Source organism: Notolabrus celidotus, chromosome 12 (assembly GCF_009762535.1).
Source record: "Notolabrus celidotus isolate fNotCel1 chromosome 12, fNotCel1.pri, whole genome shotgun sequence".
Lineage (NCBI taxonomy): Eukaryota > Metazoa > Chordata > Actinopteri > Labriformes > Labridae > Notolabrus > Notolabrus celidotus.
Window position 1 is genome coordinate 22,978,320 of NC_048283.1, and position 22,913 is coordinate 23,001,232.

The window sequence follows — 22,913 nt, forward strand, 5'->3', positions numbered from 1 at the left end:
AAAACATTATCATAGTGAAAGTTAAAACAAACAAACATGGCTGCTGTTAGTACTCACAACTATCATGCTAGCATTATCCAGTTGTACCAGTGACACGATATCAGGAGAAAAGTTATAATACATATAATACTGTAACAGATCTACTGTTTGTGAAACGTGTTCAGTGTAGATTCTCTTAATTCCTACAGTGTTGACGGTCAGTGAAGGCATCAGGAGAGGTGTAGAGTGTGCGAGCAGGAGAGAGGAGAGACAAGAGGAGAAGTTCTTCATTCATTCAAACATTGATTGTTGCTTTGTTGGTTGGTGTGATCACGGCCGACAGTGACCGGTTATTAAAGATCAATGTGTTCACGAATCGGTTCGTCATCACTACAGCGTCCGGACGGACGCTACAATAATATATATATATATATATATATATATATATATATATATATATATATATATATATATATATATATTTTCTGTAGGACTTACTGAGCGTCATTAATTATTCTGCTTGTTGGTGAGAGCTTTTTAGACTCTGATCCGGACTACAGTCCTGAGCAAAGCACCTCATCAGGTCAGAGGGGACAGGCCCGAGGACGAGCGAGAGGGGCAGTAAATAGAGTCAGGGGAAGTAGAGGCAGGAGACGGGGACTCGGAGGAGTGCACGCTGGGGAAATGTACGCGCAGGAGGGCAGAACGGCTGGACGGGATTTGATAGGTTTAAAATTTGGGGAGCCAAAACACGGTGATTGGTTGGTGTTTTCCCAGGTTTACTCCGGCTGTAGATAGCAGTTTTTTTTCACTCTTTTTTAGGAACACATTATGTATTGATTGCCATCAGGACATAAAGATCATTTTAACCAGTATGACAAAAAGTGTATCTAAATCTGATTACCAACCCCAGCTTTAAGGAGGCTCAATCATGGTTATAAAAGATAATAAACCCTGTCCCTGCTCCAAACTTTACCTTTCAAGTCCACGACAGTAGTCCTTCTGCTGTCAGAGCCTCCGCCTGTCTGCGCTCTGCCTCCACCCTGACCTCTCTCACAGAGCTCTCCATCTCTGACAGGCCTTTGTAGTCCTGACACAATGAATCATACATGTGGGGACAAGGACACACGCTTTCAGACAGTCGCTCCTCAAAAGCAGTCATTGCGTCATGCTCGCTCGTACGCAACTGAATGAAGAATCGTTTGTGAAGTCTGAGAATAACACTACTTCACTTCAAACAGCTGGAGGTTTAGTGGAGCTCTTAATGGAGTTAAATGGAGCTTTTTAAGTATCAAGATTTCCAGGAATAAGACAGGAACCTCTTGTTTTTGTGCTCATAACATTCATGATGTCTTAGTAACTTGAAACAAAGGGGATGATCCTTGGTTCAATATGTTTTAACCTTAATGTTTCCAGATATACATAACTTCTTGCAATTCATGTATTTATTTTTAAATTCATTTCATTTAACAAACTTTTCAGCCCGCAACCCTCAAAATATTGGTGCCAAAGACTCACGACCCCCACTGTCCCTCAAAGTGATTTAATGGTCATTTAGCTGGTCTGCAGAAAAATGAGCCTACCTGTATGAGAATGTGGCTGTTTCCTGTGCTGTTATGAATTAACCTACTGCTACTGATGCTTCTGATAATTAACTGTTCACTAACCCTAAACTTAGGAGTCATCTGGCAAAAAGAAAGGCAGAAATCTCATTACATTTTCTATTTTCAAGATTTTATTTCAAGGTACTATTTTTGTCGATAATTTTTACTATAATGGGTAAAGTGTACTATTTCTATATTATTAAGAAAAGAAACATTCTGTAAGACATCTCACAACCCCCCCTTTGTGTCTCACGACCCCTCAGGGGGTCCCGACCCACACTTTGGGAACCCCTGTCATAGACCTCTATTCAACAAACAAACATTGTAAAAGTAGTTTTCTTCTCCTCTTGAGGACAGACCTGACAAAGCTTGACTTTTGACTAATCGTCATCATGATGTTATTATTTCAGCAAACTTAAGACCCTTCAATTTTAAGTAAACCAGAGGAAAACAATTTTCTATTTTGATTCATAATGCTTAAGTTGGCCAGAGTGAAGTCTCTGTGTAGCTTACTATTTACAGTGAAACTGAGACTAACCAGAAACTGATAAACAGGTGGGGAAGTAATGAGCCAAAAACGACAGCATTTACTCTGCAGACACGCCTCTGGGGTTGACTTCACCTCACTTTTGATCTGCACACACGGTCTCCTCTGAGGTTTCTAACAAGACTGTAAAAAATGCGGTGCATGGAAAAGGAATTCTTGGCTGGACATAGTTTATGTGTCACTGCTAGCTTCACTGTAATGCCCGTAAAGTAGACCATCATTTTGAGAGAAAGTCTATGCTTTGTGAGACAGATATCAAAGCATCCACAAGAGGCGACCTGTCAGGGAGGCTTTCTGGGTTTCAGGTGTTTGATCAGTCGGCATGCTGTCCTAGAGACGACAGTCATAGAAGAGAGATGTCAGTCCGTTGTTCTCCACTGTAGTCTTTGAAGCGTTACTCACAGGGACAATAGTTATCTACAGCTTACTCTTCCCTTCACATGTCATAGATCTAAGACCCTGTATCTGTTCCTCTGCTACAGGAAGTTATAAACTGTTTGTCTCCGATTTCTTTAGAGTAAAAAGAAGATCACTCATCAGTCGTGTTGTTTTCCTGCAGTAGATTTTTTTCTGTACTGTAGTCTCAGTTTGTTTGTCCCTGAGCTTTGTCACGGCACACTGTCTCCCTATTGGCTGATCGCCATGGCTGTCAGTCTGGGGGGGTGGGCTTACCTAGTCAGCACGGCTGGAAATTAGGAAAATAGTTGATTACGGGACTCAGAACAGGTGTGAGACGCCGAGAGAGCAGCAGCCGATCTAATGAGAGACGGGAGAATTGAAGAGTCGCCGAAGACCCCCCTTTTCGTTTTTTTGTTTGAGTTTTTGTCCGCGTCTTATAACTAAGGAGATCTGCCGAGAGGGTGAGCCCACTATTATCTTTCCTCTAAGCTGGCAGCCAAATGTGTACATGGGCATCCCAGCCTCGGAAGCCCTAGACACACCGTAAATACCTGGGGTGGTGGTGCCGTCACAGCTTGCTTTATCAAAGTAAAGTGAGTGAGTGTACAGAGCGTCACCACAGTACAACTGTACATCTCTTCTACATACACGGTGTGTGTGTGTGTGTGTGTGTGTGTGTGTGTGTGTGTGTGTGTGTGTGTGTGTGTGTGCGTGTATGTGTGTAAGGTAGCCTTGAGTTGCCATTAATGACACACACTGTATTAGTCGTTGACTCACTGCTTGCCATTGTGGTTTGCATATTTTTCAAAGACCTCTGATCAAAAGAGCCCAGAGAGCGGAGGGAGAAGGCACGCAGCTTTTGTCAGCACAAACAACAACTTTGCTTTCATGAGGAACTCTCTTACAGCAGATTTACATCCTCTCTTTATGATTCACTGTTGATATGAAACACAAGTGACTTTGAAAGGAGAACCAGTCATCTGCATCTAGAGTCATATTTTAAGCTTAGTCAGATAGACCTGGATCATTAGGACTGAATCGACAGCAGATCAGATATAAAATGTTGTGCAGGGAAGGAACCATTATTTTTCTGTTCTTTATGTACTCAAGAGTCTACATATGTTGGAATTAAATGTTTTTAGTCTTTTCTATGATATTAAGTGATATGCATGGTTATGACCTCGTGTTAAAGCTGGGGTTGGCAGTCTCGGAAAACTAGCATGAATTTGAATGTAGCATTTACTCAGGACTCCGTCTAACCCCTCCCCTCCTCCCTCGGAGCTCCTCCAAAATTATGCCCCCCAGCTCACATGCCGCTGACTTGCGACCATATGATCATGGCTGATTCAAAACCGGTTCTCACCAAAACATTCTCATAGTGAAAGTTAAAAACACAAACAAACATGGCTGCTGTTAGTACTCACAACTGTCATTCTAGCATTATCCAGTTGTATCAGTGACACGATATCAGGAGAAAAGTTATAACACATATAATACTGTAACAGATCTACTGTTTGTTAAACGTGTTCAGTGTAGATGTTCTTAATTCCTACAGTGTTTACAGTCAGTGAAGGCATCAGGAGAGGTGTAGAGTGTGCGAGCTGGAGAGAGGAGAGACAAGAGGAGAAGTTTTTCATTCATTCAAACATTGATTGTTGCTTTGTTGGTTGTCGTGATCACGGCCGACAGTGACCGGTTATTAAAACTAAACGTGTTCACGAATCGGCTCGTCATCACTACAGCGTCCGGACGGACGCTACAATACATATACATTTTCTGTAGGACTTAGTAAATGTCATTCATTCTTCTGCTTGTCAGAGCCCCCGTGGTGAGAGCTTTTTAGACTCTGATCCGGACTACAGTCCTGAGCAAAGCACCTCATCGGATCAGAGGGGACAGGCCCGAGGTCGAGCGAGAGGGGCAGTCAGTAGAGTCAGGGGAAGCAGCGGCAGGAGACGGGGACTCAGAGTGCACGCCGGGGAAATGTACGTGTAGGAGACGGACAGAACGGCAGGACGGGATTTGAATGGTTTAAAATTTTGGCACCCAAAAAACTGTGATTGGTTGGTGTTTTCCCAGGTTTACTCTGGCTTTTCTTTGCTCTTTTTTAGGAACACATTATGTATTGATTGCCATCAGGACATAAAGATCATTTTAACCAGTATAACAAAAAGTGGATCTAAATCTGATTACCAACCCCAGCTTTAATGCCACTGCAGGATTTAAAACCTTATGACAGCTAAAAAAAACAGAAGCATGGAGAGCTGCAGGGGTGAGGACAAGATGTAGAAAGAGACGTGTCTCTCTTCAGCGTGGGGATCCAGGTACTAACTTCCTCTAAGAGAACACTCAGTTAAAAGCCTTTATTTTTCAGGGCTATAGAGTTATACTGAAAACATGCCTACGTGTTTCAACCATTGAAGCCTTCAGGAGTTCACGTACAAAGTGGCTGCCCAGAACAAAATGAAGGCTGAAGGCTGGAAAGAGGCTGATTATGGCTGCTGCAATTCTTATAAGGTATCAGGCATTGGACACATTGCAAACTCAATAGAGGTGCGGACAGATTAAGACTCTTGAAAAGAGAATGATTTTTGATATCTCATTAAAAGTGACAAAATATTCTGAACAATGAACCTGATTTTTCCTCTTTTCGTTATGTCTTTTTTGTGTGGTTTTTTTAGGCAGCGGTGCATTAAAACAGACATGACTCTGTAGTGGAAATCACTGCATTAAAAGTGACATATCATGCAAAATCAACTTTCTAATTGTTCTCTACCTGAAATATGTTTCCCCGGCATGTCTACAAACCCCCCGAGAATGAAAAAAATCCATTCTGCCCCTGTTCTGATTTCTCCACCTTTCTGTAAATGTGTGCTGAAACAAGCCGTTTCAGTTTTCTGTGTTTTTCATACGTCATAACGACATCCGGTCTGTAACGGATGTCAGAGCTCGGAGCTTGTTCTGCCCATAGGCTGTATAAAATACAACTGAACTCCTCCTCCGTTTTTCATTCCCTGCACAAATGTGTGCTAACAAGGAGCTTAGGAGGGAGGTATGCTAGTTGTAGGCTGTCTTAATAAACACAAAGGTCGGTTTTACTCCCCATGTCTGCAGATTTGAAGATCTAGTGGATGATTTTTATTTTTTATGGAAAAGTGCTAGCGCTAGTTAGCATAGCCACATAGCTACATGTTCATAGCTGTGTACCAAGACACACGTCTACATACTGACAAATAAAACAACCGTTCTGAACAGGGCTGAAGAAGAGGGTTTTTCAGGCATGCCAAAATCTGATTTCAAAGTGTTTTTTTGAGCCTAAACTTTAAAGACATATTTTGGGGACCTCTTAGACCAATACATTTTGATGAAAAAGAGCATAATATGTCACCTTTAAAAACAGACGTGACTGTAGCAGAAATCCCTGCTTTAAAAGCAGACATGACGCCAGTTTGTAACATTTATGAAATTGCACTAACTATCATGAAGAACTGTGTCCACCCACCGCCTGTGAGTGATACTCTTCAAAATATGTTGATACTTTCTTAAATGTTGTTCTCATTACGTCTTCGTATCACCGAGGATACAGAGGTGGTGAGTTAAAATACAGCCCCCCCCCTCCTCCCTCCTCTCTCTCAGGTATCATCACAATAATCTTTATCTGCCTGGTTAGATCCCCGTGCTGCAGGATCCCTCCCATTCATCTTATGGCTAATGCAGAACTGTTCAGGCTTGTACCGCCCGGGGACAAGCGGCTCAGTGCCATGGCTACGTAAAGGTCTCCTGTCCCTGCTGCAGGCTCACCCCATTATGCACACAAGGTGAAAAAGCAGCCCTGCCTTTAATAAGATGTGATTTTATTAGCTAACAAGCTCAACACAGCAGAGGAGTCTGTTTGCTTATTAAATTATTCAGTGTTATTGTAGCGGCTGTCCATAGGGAACGTCCCAGCGAGGAAGACGAGTGGCACGCTTCAATGCTTCAGAGACCATCCCGCGCACACATTAACATAATTATCCTCCATTAGGATTGTATTTAACAGCACAAGTCAATAATTACCCAAACAGGAGGTGTTTTGTCATTTTTTCCTGGGTGTGAATCCTGAATGTGACGTGTGTGCGTGTGTGTGTGTGTGTGCATAATCTGTGAGTGTGCTCGCAGAATAAAACTGATGATAATTCTGATTAAAACACCACATCCATCATCACAACAGTGTTTTCATCACCACAGACGGAGACTGTGGACAGAATATGTTCACTGAGTGGAGGAGGAACACCTCCTGAATTCACCTGGACTCATTACTGACTGAAAACACGACAACAAGACGACATGTAAACAACCTGTTCTGCAGGTCACGTGTGTTTATTCAATTTATTTACTCACTTAGCTGTGACACCCAGGCAGTCAGCTGTATTGAAGGATTTTAAATGGCATCTGAGGAGGAGGAAAAACATGAAGCCAATGTGGAAGTGTTAAAAAATGCAGTTCCTCAACTGCCACTAGAGGCCGGCTGCAGAAGCACTAGAAACCACAAACACACCAATTCAAAGAAGCTGATCTTTAAAGCAGAAATAATCATGTTTACAGCCCGGTTCAAAAAGCAGTTTCAGCTTGAAGTGTTGATTTCTCTATTTGTGGGGATTTTTTTATGTCATTATTTTTGAAGATATTTAACTTACACTTTTTGCATAATTGGGGGTGTGGCTGACTGAACTGACAGTCTGGATCACTGTAGCTGTTAGCAAGGAGGCTAAAAGCCCACCTCTGCTTCATGCCTTTGCATCTTTGCTATAGATCGACTGATGTTAGGTTGAATCAGCATTTCCAATATGGTAACCGCCGCCAGTAGGCTCCAAAACTCTACTTCAGAAGCAAACGGGCGATGCCATTATGACTACATACATGTTTTCTACAGTTTATGGTATAACCACCACTTTGGAGGACTAAACAGGGTTGTCAGGTCTGCGATTTTCCAGTAGAATTGGGCTACTTTACAGGTCAAGTTATTTGTCTGCAGGATGAGTAGACCTATTTTTGATGTTGAGTATCTGAATGATAAAAATCTGTAGCATATATAAACTCCAACCAAATCAACCAGTAGATAAGCAGGTAATTGAAAATGTCACACAACCAAACACACATGCACACACAGACAACCTCACAGTTGCAACTCTGGCTGCCTTCAACAGTCATTGCCAATGCTGTCAGCACAATTAAGGAAGTAAATAAAAAGCTGTGTTGAGGTACACTGACCATTTGAGGTGTTATTTTTTAAATATTAATATATATTTCACAAGGATAGGAACATTGTTTTACTTTACTTAGAGGCTATATGATGAGGCAGAGGTTTTACCAAGCAGAAACCTCTGGTCTAAAAATATAAGGCCAATACGGAAGTGTTAAAATCTGCAGTCCATGGAGGATCTGCTTGAGACTGGCTCCAGAAGTACCGGAAACCACATACACGCACATTCAAAATAGCTGATCTTTACAGCAGAAATAAACATGTTTACAGTCTGGTTAAAAAAAAACCGAGTGTAGTCTGGATAGCTCATTTCTCAATCAGCACACACTGTACGCAGGATGATTTTTTTTCTAATGAGGCAATTTCGAAGATACTGAGATTGTGACGTCACGGATACTACTTCCATTATTTATACAGTCTATGGGTTTTACAGGCTTAATTTGAATCCTGGCAAAAGGCTAGTTTTGAGCAGGTTTTGATAGGCCATCATGCTGGTTTTGTCACACAGACCTGGCAACCCTAGGACCAAAGCCGGAAAGGTAAGAGGTGTGCTCTGGCACTTTAAATATTGAATGAATTACTTTTAAAAACAAGAGAAAGAGTGACAATTTGTGTTTTATTCTATTCTTGTCAGTTAGATAGTGTTTTAAGTATTTCTACATTAGCCAGAGTTCTGTCCATTATGTTAGAATCACTGTATGTTTGAAGTCTGGAAATTTTGGGAGAATATATGAACTGTTCTCAGAAGTGACCCTTGCTCATTAAAACAATTGATAAATCTGAGATCAGTGCTGTTACTCCTCCTGAGCTGTTATATCAACCTCGCTCATGATCCATAATTTATTTGGACGACCAGCATCAGACCTGAGGCCGTAAATTAGAGCTGCAGAGGGAGCTGAGAGCAGGTAGGATGATTAACAGGATAATATGCTGCGTCCTACACCAACTGTTATTTTCATTAATCTGAATGCTGAAATGATAAAGAGTCTGCTAAACTATCAGCAGGGACTTCTAATGAATCTGTGTGAATATGTTTCAGCATGGAGAAATCACACACATACACATATTAATATCACATTAACCTGATTCAGAGCCTGTTGCACAGATGGATGAAAACAAGGTGTGAAAATAAATCTCACGGAGCTGTGGACAAACTGCAACAAAAGAAAAGTGTTGAGAAACTTGGTGCAAAGAGAAGTACTGCGGGGAAGTTTGAGACCATCCTAGATGTGCTGCAGGTTTCTATACGAGACACACTGCAGGTATTAACAAGCAGAGCCTGAGCAGGGGAACAACTGTCACCGCTACATGGTTCCAGGCTATGTGGAAAGTACAGGTATTATTTGATCATGGTCACACTGTCGCCTGAGAGCAAGAAAGTCCTGAGTTTGAATGTACAGAGTTTTCAGTCCAAAGACAGGTTAGGTGAAGAGGAAAGTGCCTGAGGGTGTGAATGTGTCTGTGAGCAGTGACAAACTGCAGGTCTCAGGACGCCGTGACCCCGAACAGGACAAGTGAGACGGGACATGGATGCATGGATTTTGGTTGTGTGAGACTGGAAGTATAAAAAAAAAGTTTGTAATGCAGCTGAAAAATATTACCAAAAGTGTGTCTTGACTGCTGACCTGGCAGTACGGCATACAGCATCATTTTTACTGCTTGAATGGAAACTTTTCAGACGGCACTCAGAGCAAATAAGAAAAACTGACCAACCGTGTGGTCAAATCAAAAGGGAAGAATACTTCATCCTTCCAGATATGTCTGCAAAATAAATGCCATCATATCTTAGTTCATTAAATTCCTCAGAGGAGTGACTGTTTGTTTGTTTCTGGTGAGTCTCAGTTTCACTGTAAATAGTAAAGCAGGACAAATGTAAGCACTATTTTTTCGATGGCTCTAAAGATTTTCCCGTAGTGTAAGGTAGGTAAGTGGTGATTTTACATCCCCTGATTGTGGCTGCATCAGTTTGAGATCTTAAATGTCAAACCTCTTCAACATTTTACTATAATGTTTGTTATTGTGTGAGAGGAACCCCGAAGACAGCTATGTTCGCACTTGTTGCGTGGAACGAAAGCCAATCGGGAAGTAAGGAGACTGAAGAAGGAAGCACAACAAACACACCCATGGTGAAAAATGTAAACCCCAAGTATACAATTAGACGGATGCCAGAAACAGAGGACAGACTTGTTGATTTATGGCAGCAACACGGGTGATTCTACAACGTGTCCTGTAAAACGGGTTCCGAAAGTTTTCCCCAAAATAAAGGTGCCAAAGACTCATAACCCCCACTGTCCCTCAAAGTGATTTAATGTGGCTTCATTAAGCTGGTCTGCAGAAAAATTATCCTCCCTATATGAGCATTTGGCTGTGTTTCCTGTGCCGTTATGAAATAACCTTGAGCTACTGAGGCTTTTGTTAATTAACTGTTCACTAACCCTAAACTTAGGAGTCATCTGACAAAAAGAAAGGCAGAAAACTCATTACATTTTATATTTTATTTAGGTTTTATTTAAAGTTTAGCTACTACTTTTGTTGATTTTTTTCTTTACTATAAATGGGTAAAATGTACTATTTTATGATACCTTTTGTCATTCAACTTTTTTTTTGCATTTCATCAGTATTTCTTTCTTCACCAAAGGTAACAAATTATAAATAAGCAATGCAAAACCAACAAAGAGAAGAGAAAATAAATAAATACAAAAAATTACAAAAATAATAATAATAATTACCTTACAAACAAAAAAGGAAGGTAAACATAAGCAAACAAGTAAATTAAACAAAAATAAATAATAATAATAATAATAACAAATATTTTAGATAACTTAAAAAAGTAACTTTCTGAAAGACATCTCACGACACCCCATATGTGTCTCGCGACACCCCAGGGGGTCCTGACCCACACTTTGGGAGCTCCTGCTGTAAAACATAACACCATCCAACTGACAAGCAGAGGGGCTGGACTACCTGCAACTATTGTTTCATGCACATAAAAGAGAGGGGAGGTGTGCTCTCTCCACCTCAGCCTTCGGCATTCCACGTAAGCACTTGGAAGGACAGGGACCTCGGAGGAACAGAGCTATATTACCTAGTATAACTTTTTGCATGCAAATAATGACTTCTTCTGAGGAGAGTGGTCCTGACTGAAATCTGTTCGCTTTTGCTCTACATACAGACGTTATTTCCTGTAGAAACCAAAGCCTGCTGACACCTGATTGGGTCATGCCTGGACTTGCTTACCACATCAATTATTCATCGTTAGATTGTATGTTGACGACGGGAAAGGAACGTTATTATGAAACTAGAGCAACCCAAATAATGTAAAGTGTAAGATGAATACGTAATACTTACATACATTAACCTTGGTTATCCTATATTTGGTTATATTATGGTTAAACATAAAAGCCTTAATCAACTTCTGCTTCAAAATCCAAAAATGCCTCTAAAAATATGACAAACTCATCCAACAGGAAAGAGCTGAACAAAACTGACTGTCCAATGCTCTCAAAGTTTGGCTGAAAATGAAACACAGATGGCATCTGTTAATGTAGCCGGGTAGTAAAAAGGTCAATGCTTGAAAAAAGTCACTGAATCTGCTCAGAGAGTTTCATGTGTGAGTGTGAAATCTCACAAAAATGTTTCCTGTGGCCCTGAAAGATTTCATCAGTAAGTCAGTTTGCAGCGGCACATCCAAACAGTTCCTCGTCTTCAACCTGACGGAGCTTTAACCTTCTTTCACAGTGACAAATGACTGACATGTTTGGAGGAGTTGTAATCAACAAAAATTAACCAGGAAACATAATTTAAAAATGTGCAATGAAGATTTGGAATTGAAGATTGTTTGAAACAGGAGAAGCATGTAACAGACCAGAGACATGAAGTTTGAGGGTCGAGTGAGTGTTTTCAACAGAGGGGAAAACGTTAATTCAGAAAACACTGAATGAACTTTTCTGGGAAACATCAAAATGTGTAATTTGTTGGTAGACACAGCAGGTAAGAAGGTTATATGGTTGTTTCGTGTTTGTATCTTAAGTTTTTAGAGGCTCATGAAACAGTCTCAGAGTGACACTAAAGTCTCGTTATGACCTACAAAAGCAAAGAGACCATCACGAAGAGGACTGAATGTTTCTGTATAGTTATTCTTAATGCCTGTTACCGCTTCAAGGAGGAGATTTACAAATCAAAAGAGCTCTGCCAAAAGTGGAAAGAATTCTGATATCTGAGACAGTTTGAAGGAAGAAGACTTTCTTTAGAGAATACCCGGACACACATACACACACACATGTACAGGGCAAGATCAGCAAAGAGACAAGAGGTGAGGCTTTGTCCTCGGGGTCGCAGAGATCAACTCAAAGGAAAGATCCTCACCACAAGATAAGACTGACCTCAGAGTTTGAACCTCTGACGACCAGAATCTTTTCAGTTCCTAAAGTGTGTGTTTGTGCCAAACTTGAAGCTATGCCCTTCAGCAACGCTGAGGTATTAGAATAAGAAAAAAGGCACAGACAGATGGACAGACAACCAAACAACAAACTGCCTCTGGCCACAGCAGCTGCTGGAGGCATCAAAATGTGTTTCTAGTTCTAAATGAGATCTGTTGGTATTCATGAAGCTTCGGCATATGCACTAATATCACAGCAAAAACACAGAAAGCTCAGACTACAGTGAGGGACATGAGAGGAACAATACACCAACTCACAACATGATACTGATACTATACAGACTATACGATACTCTGTGATACAAAACAATACAATATAACTAGACTCAGCATTACTCTGCTGTGTTAAACATTTGATTCTCATTGGTTGTATCAAATCCATCCACAGAAAGGAGAATAGAACAAACGGTACGGAACGCATCAAAGCTGAATGGAATGCTTCCGGTTGATCAAAGCCAAATAGAACACTGATTTATTCTAGAATGCAAAAGTGACACCAGGAACACCTTCATCACACACGTCACATCAAATCAATCTTAGGAGTCCATCTCACATCTCACCCCTTCTGCCTGCTGACACTGTGGTAAAAATGCTAGTGTGGTCTCAGGCTGGACTTGAGAGTCTTGAAAAGTGGCGCAACATCCTGTCCTGCATCCAGGCAACGCAGCAGAGCTGGAGAGAACATCTCTAAGCTGCTGATCTCTACAAAGTCACTGAAACCAGAAGAGGTAGAGATAACAGCAACAATGTTCAAAGCTGAGACATTTCACTCATTTATGTTTAAAGGTGAGTCAACGTCAAAGAGAAGAAGGAGAGCTGGATGAGGACAGAAGCAGAAGTCCCGTTCACCTCGTCAGATGTTACCTTCAATGGAAATGTTCACTTTAATGTGGATTACAACAAAGAAGAGGATCAGGTTTGAACTGGACTCCTAAAGGCTGATTTATACTTCTGTGTCTCCCCTATGCAGCAGGGGCTGACGCGGACATGAGCACCATATACTTGTGCATCGATGTGTCCGTGTTGCGCAGCAATTCTCCGCCAAAACGCTTGAGGGCAGTGCGGTCTCTCTTGTAGCCGGTCGCCTGCTTCCGGCCCCGCCACGATCTGTTTACTTTTCCTCAGCGATTCAGAGCATGTTGTTAATCTACAGCTGATACATGTTTCTGTTTATCATACAGACATGATTACAGGGAAGAATAGAGAGGAGGAGATGAAATACACGGTCGATGTGCGGCCGATGTCCGGGATCCCGGAAGTGATATAAATGCTGGAAACACAAAGCCGCCAAGCGGACCAATCACAGGGCTTGCGGTCTGCGTCGATTCGACACGTAGTTACATTTTGGAGGAGGTGCACGTCAGCTACGTGCGTAAGCCTCTGCGTAGGTACGGGAGCTATGCGGACCCCCGGCATAGGCTACGCCGTCAATTCAATGCAGAAGTATAAATCAGCCTTAACTGAAGGGTGGTCAGATTTATAATTTGCATAATCTCCCGTTCACCATACAGTTATTTTATAAGGGTGTGAGAAATCCAGTTCATCTTCTATCCCCCCCCCCCTCTCTCTCTATCTGTGTGTTACCTTCAGACCTGGTGTGGATACCTTAGAAAGACATCATCCACTTTATCCGTCGTGGATCGCAAAGTGCCAAATTGGTATTCAAATCTCCTGTATCAGCCCACCCAGGTATCATGTATGTGTTGGAAACACTGAAGCTGAAACACGAGCGCAGGCTGTAGCGGGTGTGAAAATATCGAGCTGTAACCTACCTTGAAGAAGGTCATGGTGGAGCCGTCCTCCACCACCCCGTATTCGATCTTGGTTTGCTTGGCCAGGTCGTCGGCGGAGTCGATGGGGGACTCCATCCTCTCCACAGTGAGGAAGGCAGCCAGGTTTGCCGTGTAGGAGGAGATGATGATGAGCGTGAAAAACCACCAGATTCCTCCTACAATTCTGGTGGAGAGGGCTTTCGGCATGAGCTCAGAGCCTGAATGAGAGAAGCAGATGAGGTGAGGTGAGACCTGGGACGACGCTAAGCTGGAGAGGGGGCAGCACCCAGACCGCACCAGGCCAGGCTGAGCCAAGCCAGGCCTCTGCGTCTGCTGCCTGGATCGCACACACACACACACACACGCTCTCTGTCACACAGAGTGGGCAGAGTGGGGAGCCTCAGAGTTGGACCTGCTGATTAGTATTTAGTCTGACACTGGAGATATGACTCAAACCTCCTCGTTTCTCTGGACTGTCTGACTGTGAGCCTGCACCGCCTCCTCTAAGCTGATTTTGCCAAAATAATTGTCTATCACTTCTTTGTAGAGGGAAATAATAATGTGTCATCCTGCATTAAACTGCAGAGAGGGATGTTACAATTATTCTCGGGAGACTCCGAAAAACTCAGAGTTATAGAAAATGAACACTCTGAGAAAGACAAACAGAGAAATCAGGAGACGTATTTGTTTTTCCGCTGTTGTGCTTTGACTGGCTGGTACTAGTTAGCTTACCGATAAGAATATTAGTAACTGATTTAACTAACTAGGCATTCTGTTGCAGACTACTGGGTGGCTATGTTGACTAAAAACACACATCTCTAGTTATTGAGTATTTACTGTTAAATACCTTTCAATTCAATATTAAACAAACCAACATCTGTACCTAGTGGAGACTTCAGGAAATGTCAATTCCTCATGCGTCCACTAGAGGCTGGCTCCAAAATCTAATGAATTCCCATCTGAGTCCATATTAAGATGTAGATTTTAAGAGAAGATTTCTACATGTTTTCAGCCTGGTGAAGAAAATGCTTTGGTTGCTACTCCTCATTTCTTTATTCTTAACAACTTTATAAGGGTTTTATTCTTTCACAACTCAATTTAAATTGATCAAACCAAGGCTACGAGTTATGCAGGCAGGCGTGTTGTAGCTTGTTGACAAGCTGCTTCAGACCCATGCCTTTGCTGGTTTTTAGATTGGTCTTGAGTTACTTGTAGTCAGCATTTCCTTTTTAGCTATTGCCATCTTTAGAGGTTATAAACGTAAGGGTGACGTCACTGAGACTGCGTCCATGTTTTATATATTCTATGGTTTGTACCAATTAAGACTTAAAGATCTTTTAACTATCCATTGGCCTTTATGGTGTGATGTGTCGTCACTTTGATTGGATGCTAAGCCTCATGTGGGTCTCATTTTTATTTGGAATTAGGTTTAAAGACCCCCATTCTATTCTATTCCATTATATTCTGTTAGCTTGTAAACTCACAGTATTGAGAGGTTACTTCACCCCAAAGCAAACATCAGGTTCTCTTCTACCTGTTCTACCTGTGCTGTGACAGAAAGCTCTGGTACAACCGGGTTTGATGGAATTAGATTGGACACAGCTTCAGTGACAGCTTCCCCTTTTTCAGACCCCTCAGCTCTCCGGTCACTCAAAGACCAAACCTGTCGAGCTGGTTTGCAGTTGGTCAATAGCGTGAAATTACACGTCAAGATCCTTTGAAATTAATTGATTCAGTTCAGAAATGTTGACGCTGTGAACGCTGCTCTCACATTTCCAACATGAAACCTGTACGTTTAGAAATTAATCACTTTAGCCATGTTGTCCCGTTTCCTTCCTTACAGAACATTAAACTCTCAGTTCATCCAACTTTCTTATTCAGGCTTTATGGAGAATATCTTTATGCATGCAGAATATATGTAGAGCATAAAAGAGTGTGTGGGTATAGTGTGTGTGAGGGGGGAGGTTTATTGTCAGGGTTAAAGAAGGTGGGCCGGGGTTATATCACCACTATTCTACTCAAGCAGCTTAAGCAATTGAAAGAGGGGATTTTGCACATTCACTCGGAGGGAAAGCTGATAAAGAGTCTGAGCGATAGGAGGTTAAGAACTCTGTGCTCCACTCCCTTTGTGAGAGACTCAATCTGCACTCTCACTTTTCATCAAACTTTCTTTCTTTCCCACAGTCCCCTGAGTGAGCTGTCTAGTAGAGGGAGCATGCAGGGAGAGACATGACAGCCAGCTTCAGCTCCAGCTCGCTGCTATTGATGCTGCAACGGAGAGGGAGTGGCGGGCTGGAGGGGGCACACGCCTCCCAGGGTTCTTCATCACTGTTTCACTCAGGACTACATCAGGTTTCAGAGGATTATCTCATAATATTGACTTTCCAAAATTACACCACACTGCTTGATTTAATTGCAATAAGACATTCAAGTCTTTTCACAAGTAGCCGAATGTGTGAACTGTTAGCTTGTCTACAACCGCAAAATATGGAGTGATGGCTCTGCAGCGTCTCTGCTTTAGCACCCTGGCACCGCTTTTAATGCAGGGTGTTAAATTCTTATCATTTTATGTATCCCAGAACACACACAATATGCTGATAATAAACTAACACTTCCAGCAGGGCTCTGCATTATAACTCACTGCACTGTATAAAGTATAGCATACAGTGACACGTCAGCAGGAAGTGAAGGCTTTACACGAGTGAGACGACATATGGAGCGATGGTTCTGCAAGGATCTTTTCTCAGAGTTATGTGAAGACACCGCCTTCCTGTTAGTGCTGCTACTGTGAGAGTCTGCAGGTTTAATGCTCCTGCTGTATTGTGTGTTTGTTTACATTGCCATGCACATGCTCAGTGCTGGTAAAAGGTCATGTGATGTGCAAGTTAAGAAATAGAAAATTCTCCTCAAAGAGAGTTTTCATCTTAAATGCTGGCGCAGCAGCGTATGGAGCTTCAGCACACTGTGGTTTTCAGGTTTTTGCAGAGCTCAGTCTTTTGATTCTTTATTCTATTTCATCTCTGAAATCCTATTGATATGTGTACGTCCAGGTTAGAGTCTCAGCTTCTTTTATACCTTGCCTAAATATGTTTTCTGGAACTCAAAGTACTTTGTATCACTTTGTTGTTGAAAGGTTTAAAACTATAAAGACTTGTTTTATCATAGTTTCTCAAAGAGACTGCTCTGAAACACTGTCTCACCTCTCTTTAGCCAGCTGCCACCCACTTTGCCCAGTCATCAAACCACAATCAAGCATGAAATCAAGGTAGCAGGCATGAACTCAAACACATTCATCAGTATAATTAGCAGAGGAGTCTGCTTGTTCTGGGTCAGGCCCAGGTCTGGCTGTCGGATGCAAGTTTTAAAAGTGGAACATGTTACCAGCACCAAGCATCTCATCCTGTTCCACCTCACAAACCAAGAACAAAAGAAAAAAACGTCCAAACAGAGCCTGGTTGGGGCTGACTGTCATGTACCCAAGGTAACGTCATGACCAAACAGCACGTCCCACACTTTTCTGGGGGGCGGGGCCAGCCGCCGGGCAGGGGAGCCTCTCTACAGAGCAGAGCAGCATGGTGCCATGCAGACACTGTGTTCATCCAGTCCAGTCGTCTCACAGCTCCCGTCCCTCAGCCACATCTTCTCAACTGGTCGAATTATTCACCTGTCATACTGTCTTTTAAAGAAGCCACACCCACCAAGTCTGAATCTACACGCTACGATACATCTGCGTCAAATTATTCACTGTGTTGTGCTCGATGTTCTTGGAAGCATTTGTGTTTTTTGCAACAAGGTTGAGTAAATCGTTTTAATCAAATTTGCATCTTTGATAAAATATTAGTAAGCATGCAGTTACAGTATGCATGCAACAAGCCAACACTGGGTAAGTTATGACAGACTACTTTATATTAAAGATAAATCTGACCTGTGGACTTAAAGGGTCACTTCATCTAAAAAGAACAACTTGTCGTTTACTTCTGGTGCATTGTTGACATGCAGATCGTTTATTCATCAGCGTTTCTCTGAGATTTCAACAACTGTGGAAATTATGATGAGTCTAGGACTTAAGTCCGGCTACAGTCCTAATTTTCAGGACTTAAGCATTGGTGTCTCTGATTTAGACCTGAACATTCAGACTCTTCTGAATTTTTTTTGGACACATCCAAAAGATCCCACAGTCAGTCCAGGTTCATACGGTGAAGAATCTGAATCTGAAGAATCAAACAGTGCTCCTCTTTCTAAATCCTCAGGTAATGATGACTCACTGGGACATAGAGACCTCACTCATGTAATAGGAACTGAACTTGGACTCAAAGTCAGATAATGAGGACCTGACTTTGACAGAGACTCTAGTAATGGAGACTCATCCTATCAGAACTGTTTTTATGACTTCTATTATTTGGCTTCATTTCATCTTAATATATAACAAGCACCACAAATACATTTATTGTCTTTCCTAGTTCTGTAAGTGTGCAAGAAAGCATCTTAAAGACAGATACTTTAAACCTGAACATGTAAAAATAAAACTATCTGCATGCCAAGATACCATTAAAAGTAAAGGTTTGGGTTTGTTTCTTTTCTTTTGGGTGAACTGGCCCTTTAAGGCAACTCTAACTTGAAAACTGTGTGCTCAACTCAGATGCAAGAACATACAGACGTATCATGCTGTGTAGTCGTCACTACCTCTTGTTCATTTGTTGTATTTTTTAATCGCTTTGGGAAGACAGTAATTTAAAGATGCATCATATCTCTCATGGTGACATGCACGCTAAAGAATAAAGACCACACAGCTCTTAGAGTCAAAGTCTTTGTGTGAAACGTTTTTTATCTCCACGAGTTGAGAAGATATGGCATTGATTTGGCATTCGAAAACAAAACCAAACAGGCAGGGGAAGCTGCAGAGTTCTCATTCTCATTCAGTCTCACCCATTTGATCTGCCTCAGGTATTCCAGGGGCGCACTTACCTGTCCAGATGGCTGTGAAAAGGTGGAGGTGGAGGGGACAGGGAGCATGCAGGAGCAACATCCTCATTCATTGATCACATCACTCAAACCCCACTCAGACCCTCTTGCTGGACTTCACCAGTCAAGCTTCCAGCATCATGCACAGAGGCCCCCATGCACGGTCACGGGCCAGGTCAAAGAGCAACGGTGACCCCCAGCAAAAAGTGGGACTTGTGCTTTTAAAAAGGGGGGGCAGGCAGAGGCGTCTACCTTGCTGCATGAGAGCTCCAACTCCGAACCAGAAACTATTTAGCAGGGTGAAATTGTTTTCCACTACATCCGAGTCGGGGTTGCAAGGGTGGGGGTTATACCACTCGTAGGGACTAAACCTGTGACAGTTAACAGAGAACACACACACACACACATAGATATGTTTACTGCAGTTTCATTAAGACACAAGAGAAGACAATATAACAGACCAAGTGTGGCCGCCCTACCTGGGGAGACAGGGGAGAGAAAGCAGAGGTTAGTTGGTCGTGTGCAGAGATAAGACATGCCTTAGGACACTGCCCTCCAGGAATATAGCTCTGTGTTAATGTGCATGTACCACAAGTGTTATTGGATTAGTATTTTGCTAGTTTATTCACAATACCACTCATATCCATAGTTTCCTTTGACCTCATACTCAAGGTGAGAAGCTTACATGCTTTTATTGTCATATATCTGAGCTCCAGTAATAGAAACGAAGGGAATCTGTGATTTCATGATTGATCAGTAACTGAAAAGACAACAAAGGAGACTCTGGGTCACATTTCAAAGTAAAACCACCTGATGGTATCATAGTAATCCAATAACTGATAAGCTATCAACTGCTGATGGTCAATCCCTCGGGGGATGCCGGCTAACTTTGTATATCCTGTTTAGCCAGCGGTTAGCCATGCATGACTGACTTCCTGTCTGTCCTCAAGAGGAGAAGAAAACTACTTTAACAATGTTTGTTGTTGAATAGAGGTGGGATCCATCATTTCTGCTGCGTTCCAGGAAGTCAGGACATCTAAAAGCTTATTGTCTTTAGTGACACAGCATCAAGCAGATTTGTGTCTCAGTGTAAATGTTTGATCTAGAACAGATTGTTAGCTGCTCTTCATGCAGATATCTGTTTATAGAGAGAAAGAAATCCTCCTCAGATTAACAACCATGGGATCAGTCATTACGCTGGATTGTGTTCCTCCTGCTTTTGCTCTCAATACAGATGTTTTTTTCCTGCTTTCAGGCACTAAAGGAGCAAAAGATGCAGGATGTGTGTATAAACAGCACCAAGTAGCAAACTCTGGTGTTGAAAAAATGAGGCCTATCGGAAGTGAAAAAACTGCAGTTCCTGTGTGTCCACTAGAGGCTGTCTGCAAAAGCAAAGAAATTAGGTCCCATGTTAAAATGCAAACTCTTACAGTAAATTGAGACCACCTCCGCTCCAACTCTTTGCCTGTTTCTCAGTTGATAGAAACATAGTTGGAGTCAACAGTTTTAATATAGCCAATGGGTTACGTCACCCATTGGGCATATACTCAAAGCTTCTCTGTTCTCTCTGCTCCCCCATCCATACAGTCGTTGTTTTGCCTCTTAATTCTTTTCGCTGCTTGCCTAATAGCATACCAGCTTCACTCCTCCATTCTGCCTATATACCTTTTACACAGAGTAATAACCCCACCTTGAACAGGCTGAGTAAAAGAGGTTATAAACTGCTGTTCTTTGAGGTGTATGATGGCTCATTAAAGTGTTGTTTTTACCTGAGATGTGGCCCAAGGTCTCTGAAACTTCACTCGTTTCAGTCACTGCAGTAAAAGTTTTGTCAGTTTCCCCTCAGTTATTAAAACTAACAATCTGGCATGCAGATTATATACCAGCTTCTTGGCTTGAGTATGGTTTCAGGGAAAAGGGCCGCTGTGTGAGTTTAATCAATGGCGTAGTCGTTGATTTAAATATCTTTTTAAACTAACGTCATGAAATGATTATTCCTATAAACTCTGTGTGTTTTTAATTTTAAATAACATTCAATACTGGGGAAGGGGGCTTGAATTAACACCACTCATATTCCCAGAGTGGCTCCTTGTGTAGGAGTGCTCATATCAAAGGCAATTCCCTCAGTAATTTAATCGATGGGGTCTGAAAATAACTCCATTGTCAGCCGAGAAAAGAACTAATAATCCTTATAATCTTGGAGGAGCATTAATATTCAGCAGATCAAACGGTTCATTCCCATCATGCCCACGCCGGCCCCAGCGCCCCCCCTCACTCCGTGCACTCTTCAAGCTGAGAGATTTCTCATTTATTCATATTAAATAAAAGTGACATTACATTAGTAAAGGTTGATTGGTCTACAATTAAGCATCCTGACCTGATTTGGTTTGTGCTGGAGTACAGGGGGAACCGGGACCTATCTCCACTCAAGCTGTTTAACACACACAAGGGTTTGACTAATCAAATTGCAATGCATAATGTGGACTTGTCTCAGTGTGGGTCTTTTCCTGTGCAGGGAGTCAGAAACGATAACCCCAGGAGGATGTTACATCTGCGTGGAGGATAATGCAGATGAAACTGTTACAGCGCCGTGTCGAGGCTTTGATCCATCGTCCTCGGGTGAAATACAGCAGTACTGCGCTGAAAACTGCGATACTCGGCTCTATATGAAGATGTATGGCTGTATCGATAAAATGACAGCATCATAGCTGTGCCCTGTCATTGACTAATGGGCTTTGCCATTATAATGTGGTTAGCACTAGCGTTCCTTTTCAACCCCTACAACATGTTGTGCGGCGTAGCTCAAGGACCTCTGAATGTCCCCTTTATTCCGGCTCTGAGAGAATCCTTGGCCTTAAATCAATCCGTCTGCTCACTCAATTTGTCCCAGATTTGCTTGCTTGTCAATTTGCAATGCCAAATTGAGTTCAGCTGAACTGCGACCTTGGAGCCGCATATGTGACGATGTGACCCAATCCCTTGTGCAGAGGTCTCAGAGTGTATTTCCTCCAATCATGTTGTGAAAAGCCAATTACAGCTCGCCATGAACATGGATGAGCGAAGTTGTCAGTGCCGTGCAGGGTGATGGGAGTGGCTGCTTGGACGGCGGCTGCTGCTGCTACTGTTTGGGTCAGAGAATGCTAAAGCAATGCCGTTTACAGGAGACAACACAGCTTAGCTGCTCGGCCTGTTTGCTGTCATTTTTATCCAATTACACTGCCCTTACATTATCTCAGGTCATCTGAGCTGCAGAGGGAGAAACTTTGAGCAAGGTCAGTACATAGATAAGAGCAGGAGAAAAAGTGAGGAATCCAGCAGCAGGGCAGAAACAATGTGAGGCTTTTATCTTTTTATAGGGGGGGAGGGGGGGTCACTCCAGAAAAAACTCCAGCCATGATGTGCACGATAACGTCAGTGTCAAGGGGAGATAAATCACAGAGCAGTCCTGATGCTCCGAGAGCCTCTGACAGCTTCTGCTCAATGCTCTCCAAAGTACATCTATCTCAGTGTTCGGGGATTCTTTGGACCTTAACACTTTGAGCAATTAACGTTAAGAAAAGAACAGTCAGACCGCTGAACCACTATTACATGTGTCATTAAAAAGGCTCATTAAGATACAAGTCTTAACTGGCCCTTACTATAAAGTGATGTTTTATTTTCACTCCTAACTTATGAAACAGCAGCCTGATCAGTGACTCTAGTCTTAAAAGCATCACTTTGTACGTCACCTCTTGAATTATACATCTGCTCATGGTTAGAGTGTGACGTCTTGTTTGAAGAGATGAGGTTGCTTGAGTTTGCAGTTGGATGCCATATTGTAGACCTTTTAGTATCCTATCATATTTTTGTGAAACAAAGTGAAACATAAACTTTTTTCTTAGCGAGTCCAAATGAGGTCGTGTGATGGAGGAGTCTGGTGCCTAATCCTAACCCCCTTGTCTTTACCTAAACATAAAGATAACCTCATGTT

At 42.2% G+C, this 22,913-nt stretch overlaps 1 protein-coding gene across 3 annotated transcripts in view; it reads right to left on the reverse strand.

Moving 5' to 3' along the window:
• The window catches only part of grik2 (glutamate receptor, ionotropic, kainate 2), a 242,902-nt gene that overhangs the window by 22,187 nt on the left and 197,802 nt on the right, over positions 1-22,913 (reverse strand). For 2 of the 3 annotated variants that reach the window (XM_034697722.1, XM_034697721.1), the window contains 2 exons: positions 19,196-19,314; positions 13,982-14,199 (listed from right to left, as the gene is read on the reverse strand). In XM_034697722.1, coding sequence (XP_034553613.1) covers positions 13,982-14,199; positions 19,196-19,314 — 337 coding nt within the window. Of the gene's footprint in view, positions 1-12,819; positions 12,923-13,981; positions 14,200-19,195; positions 19,315-22,913 lie in introns of those variants that run through there. The other variant, XM_034697723.1, reaches the window with a different exon arrangement.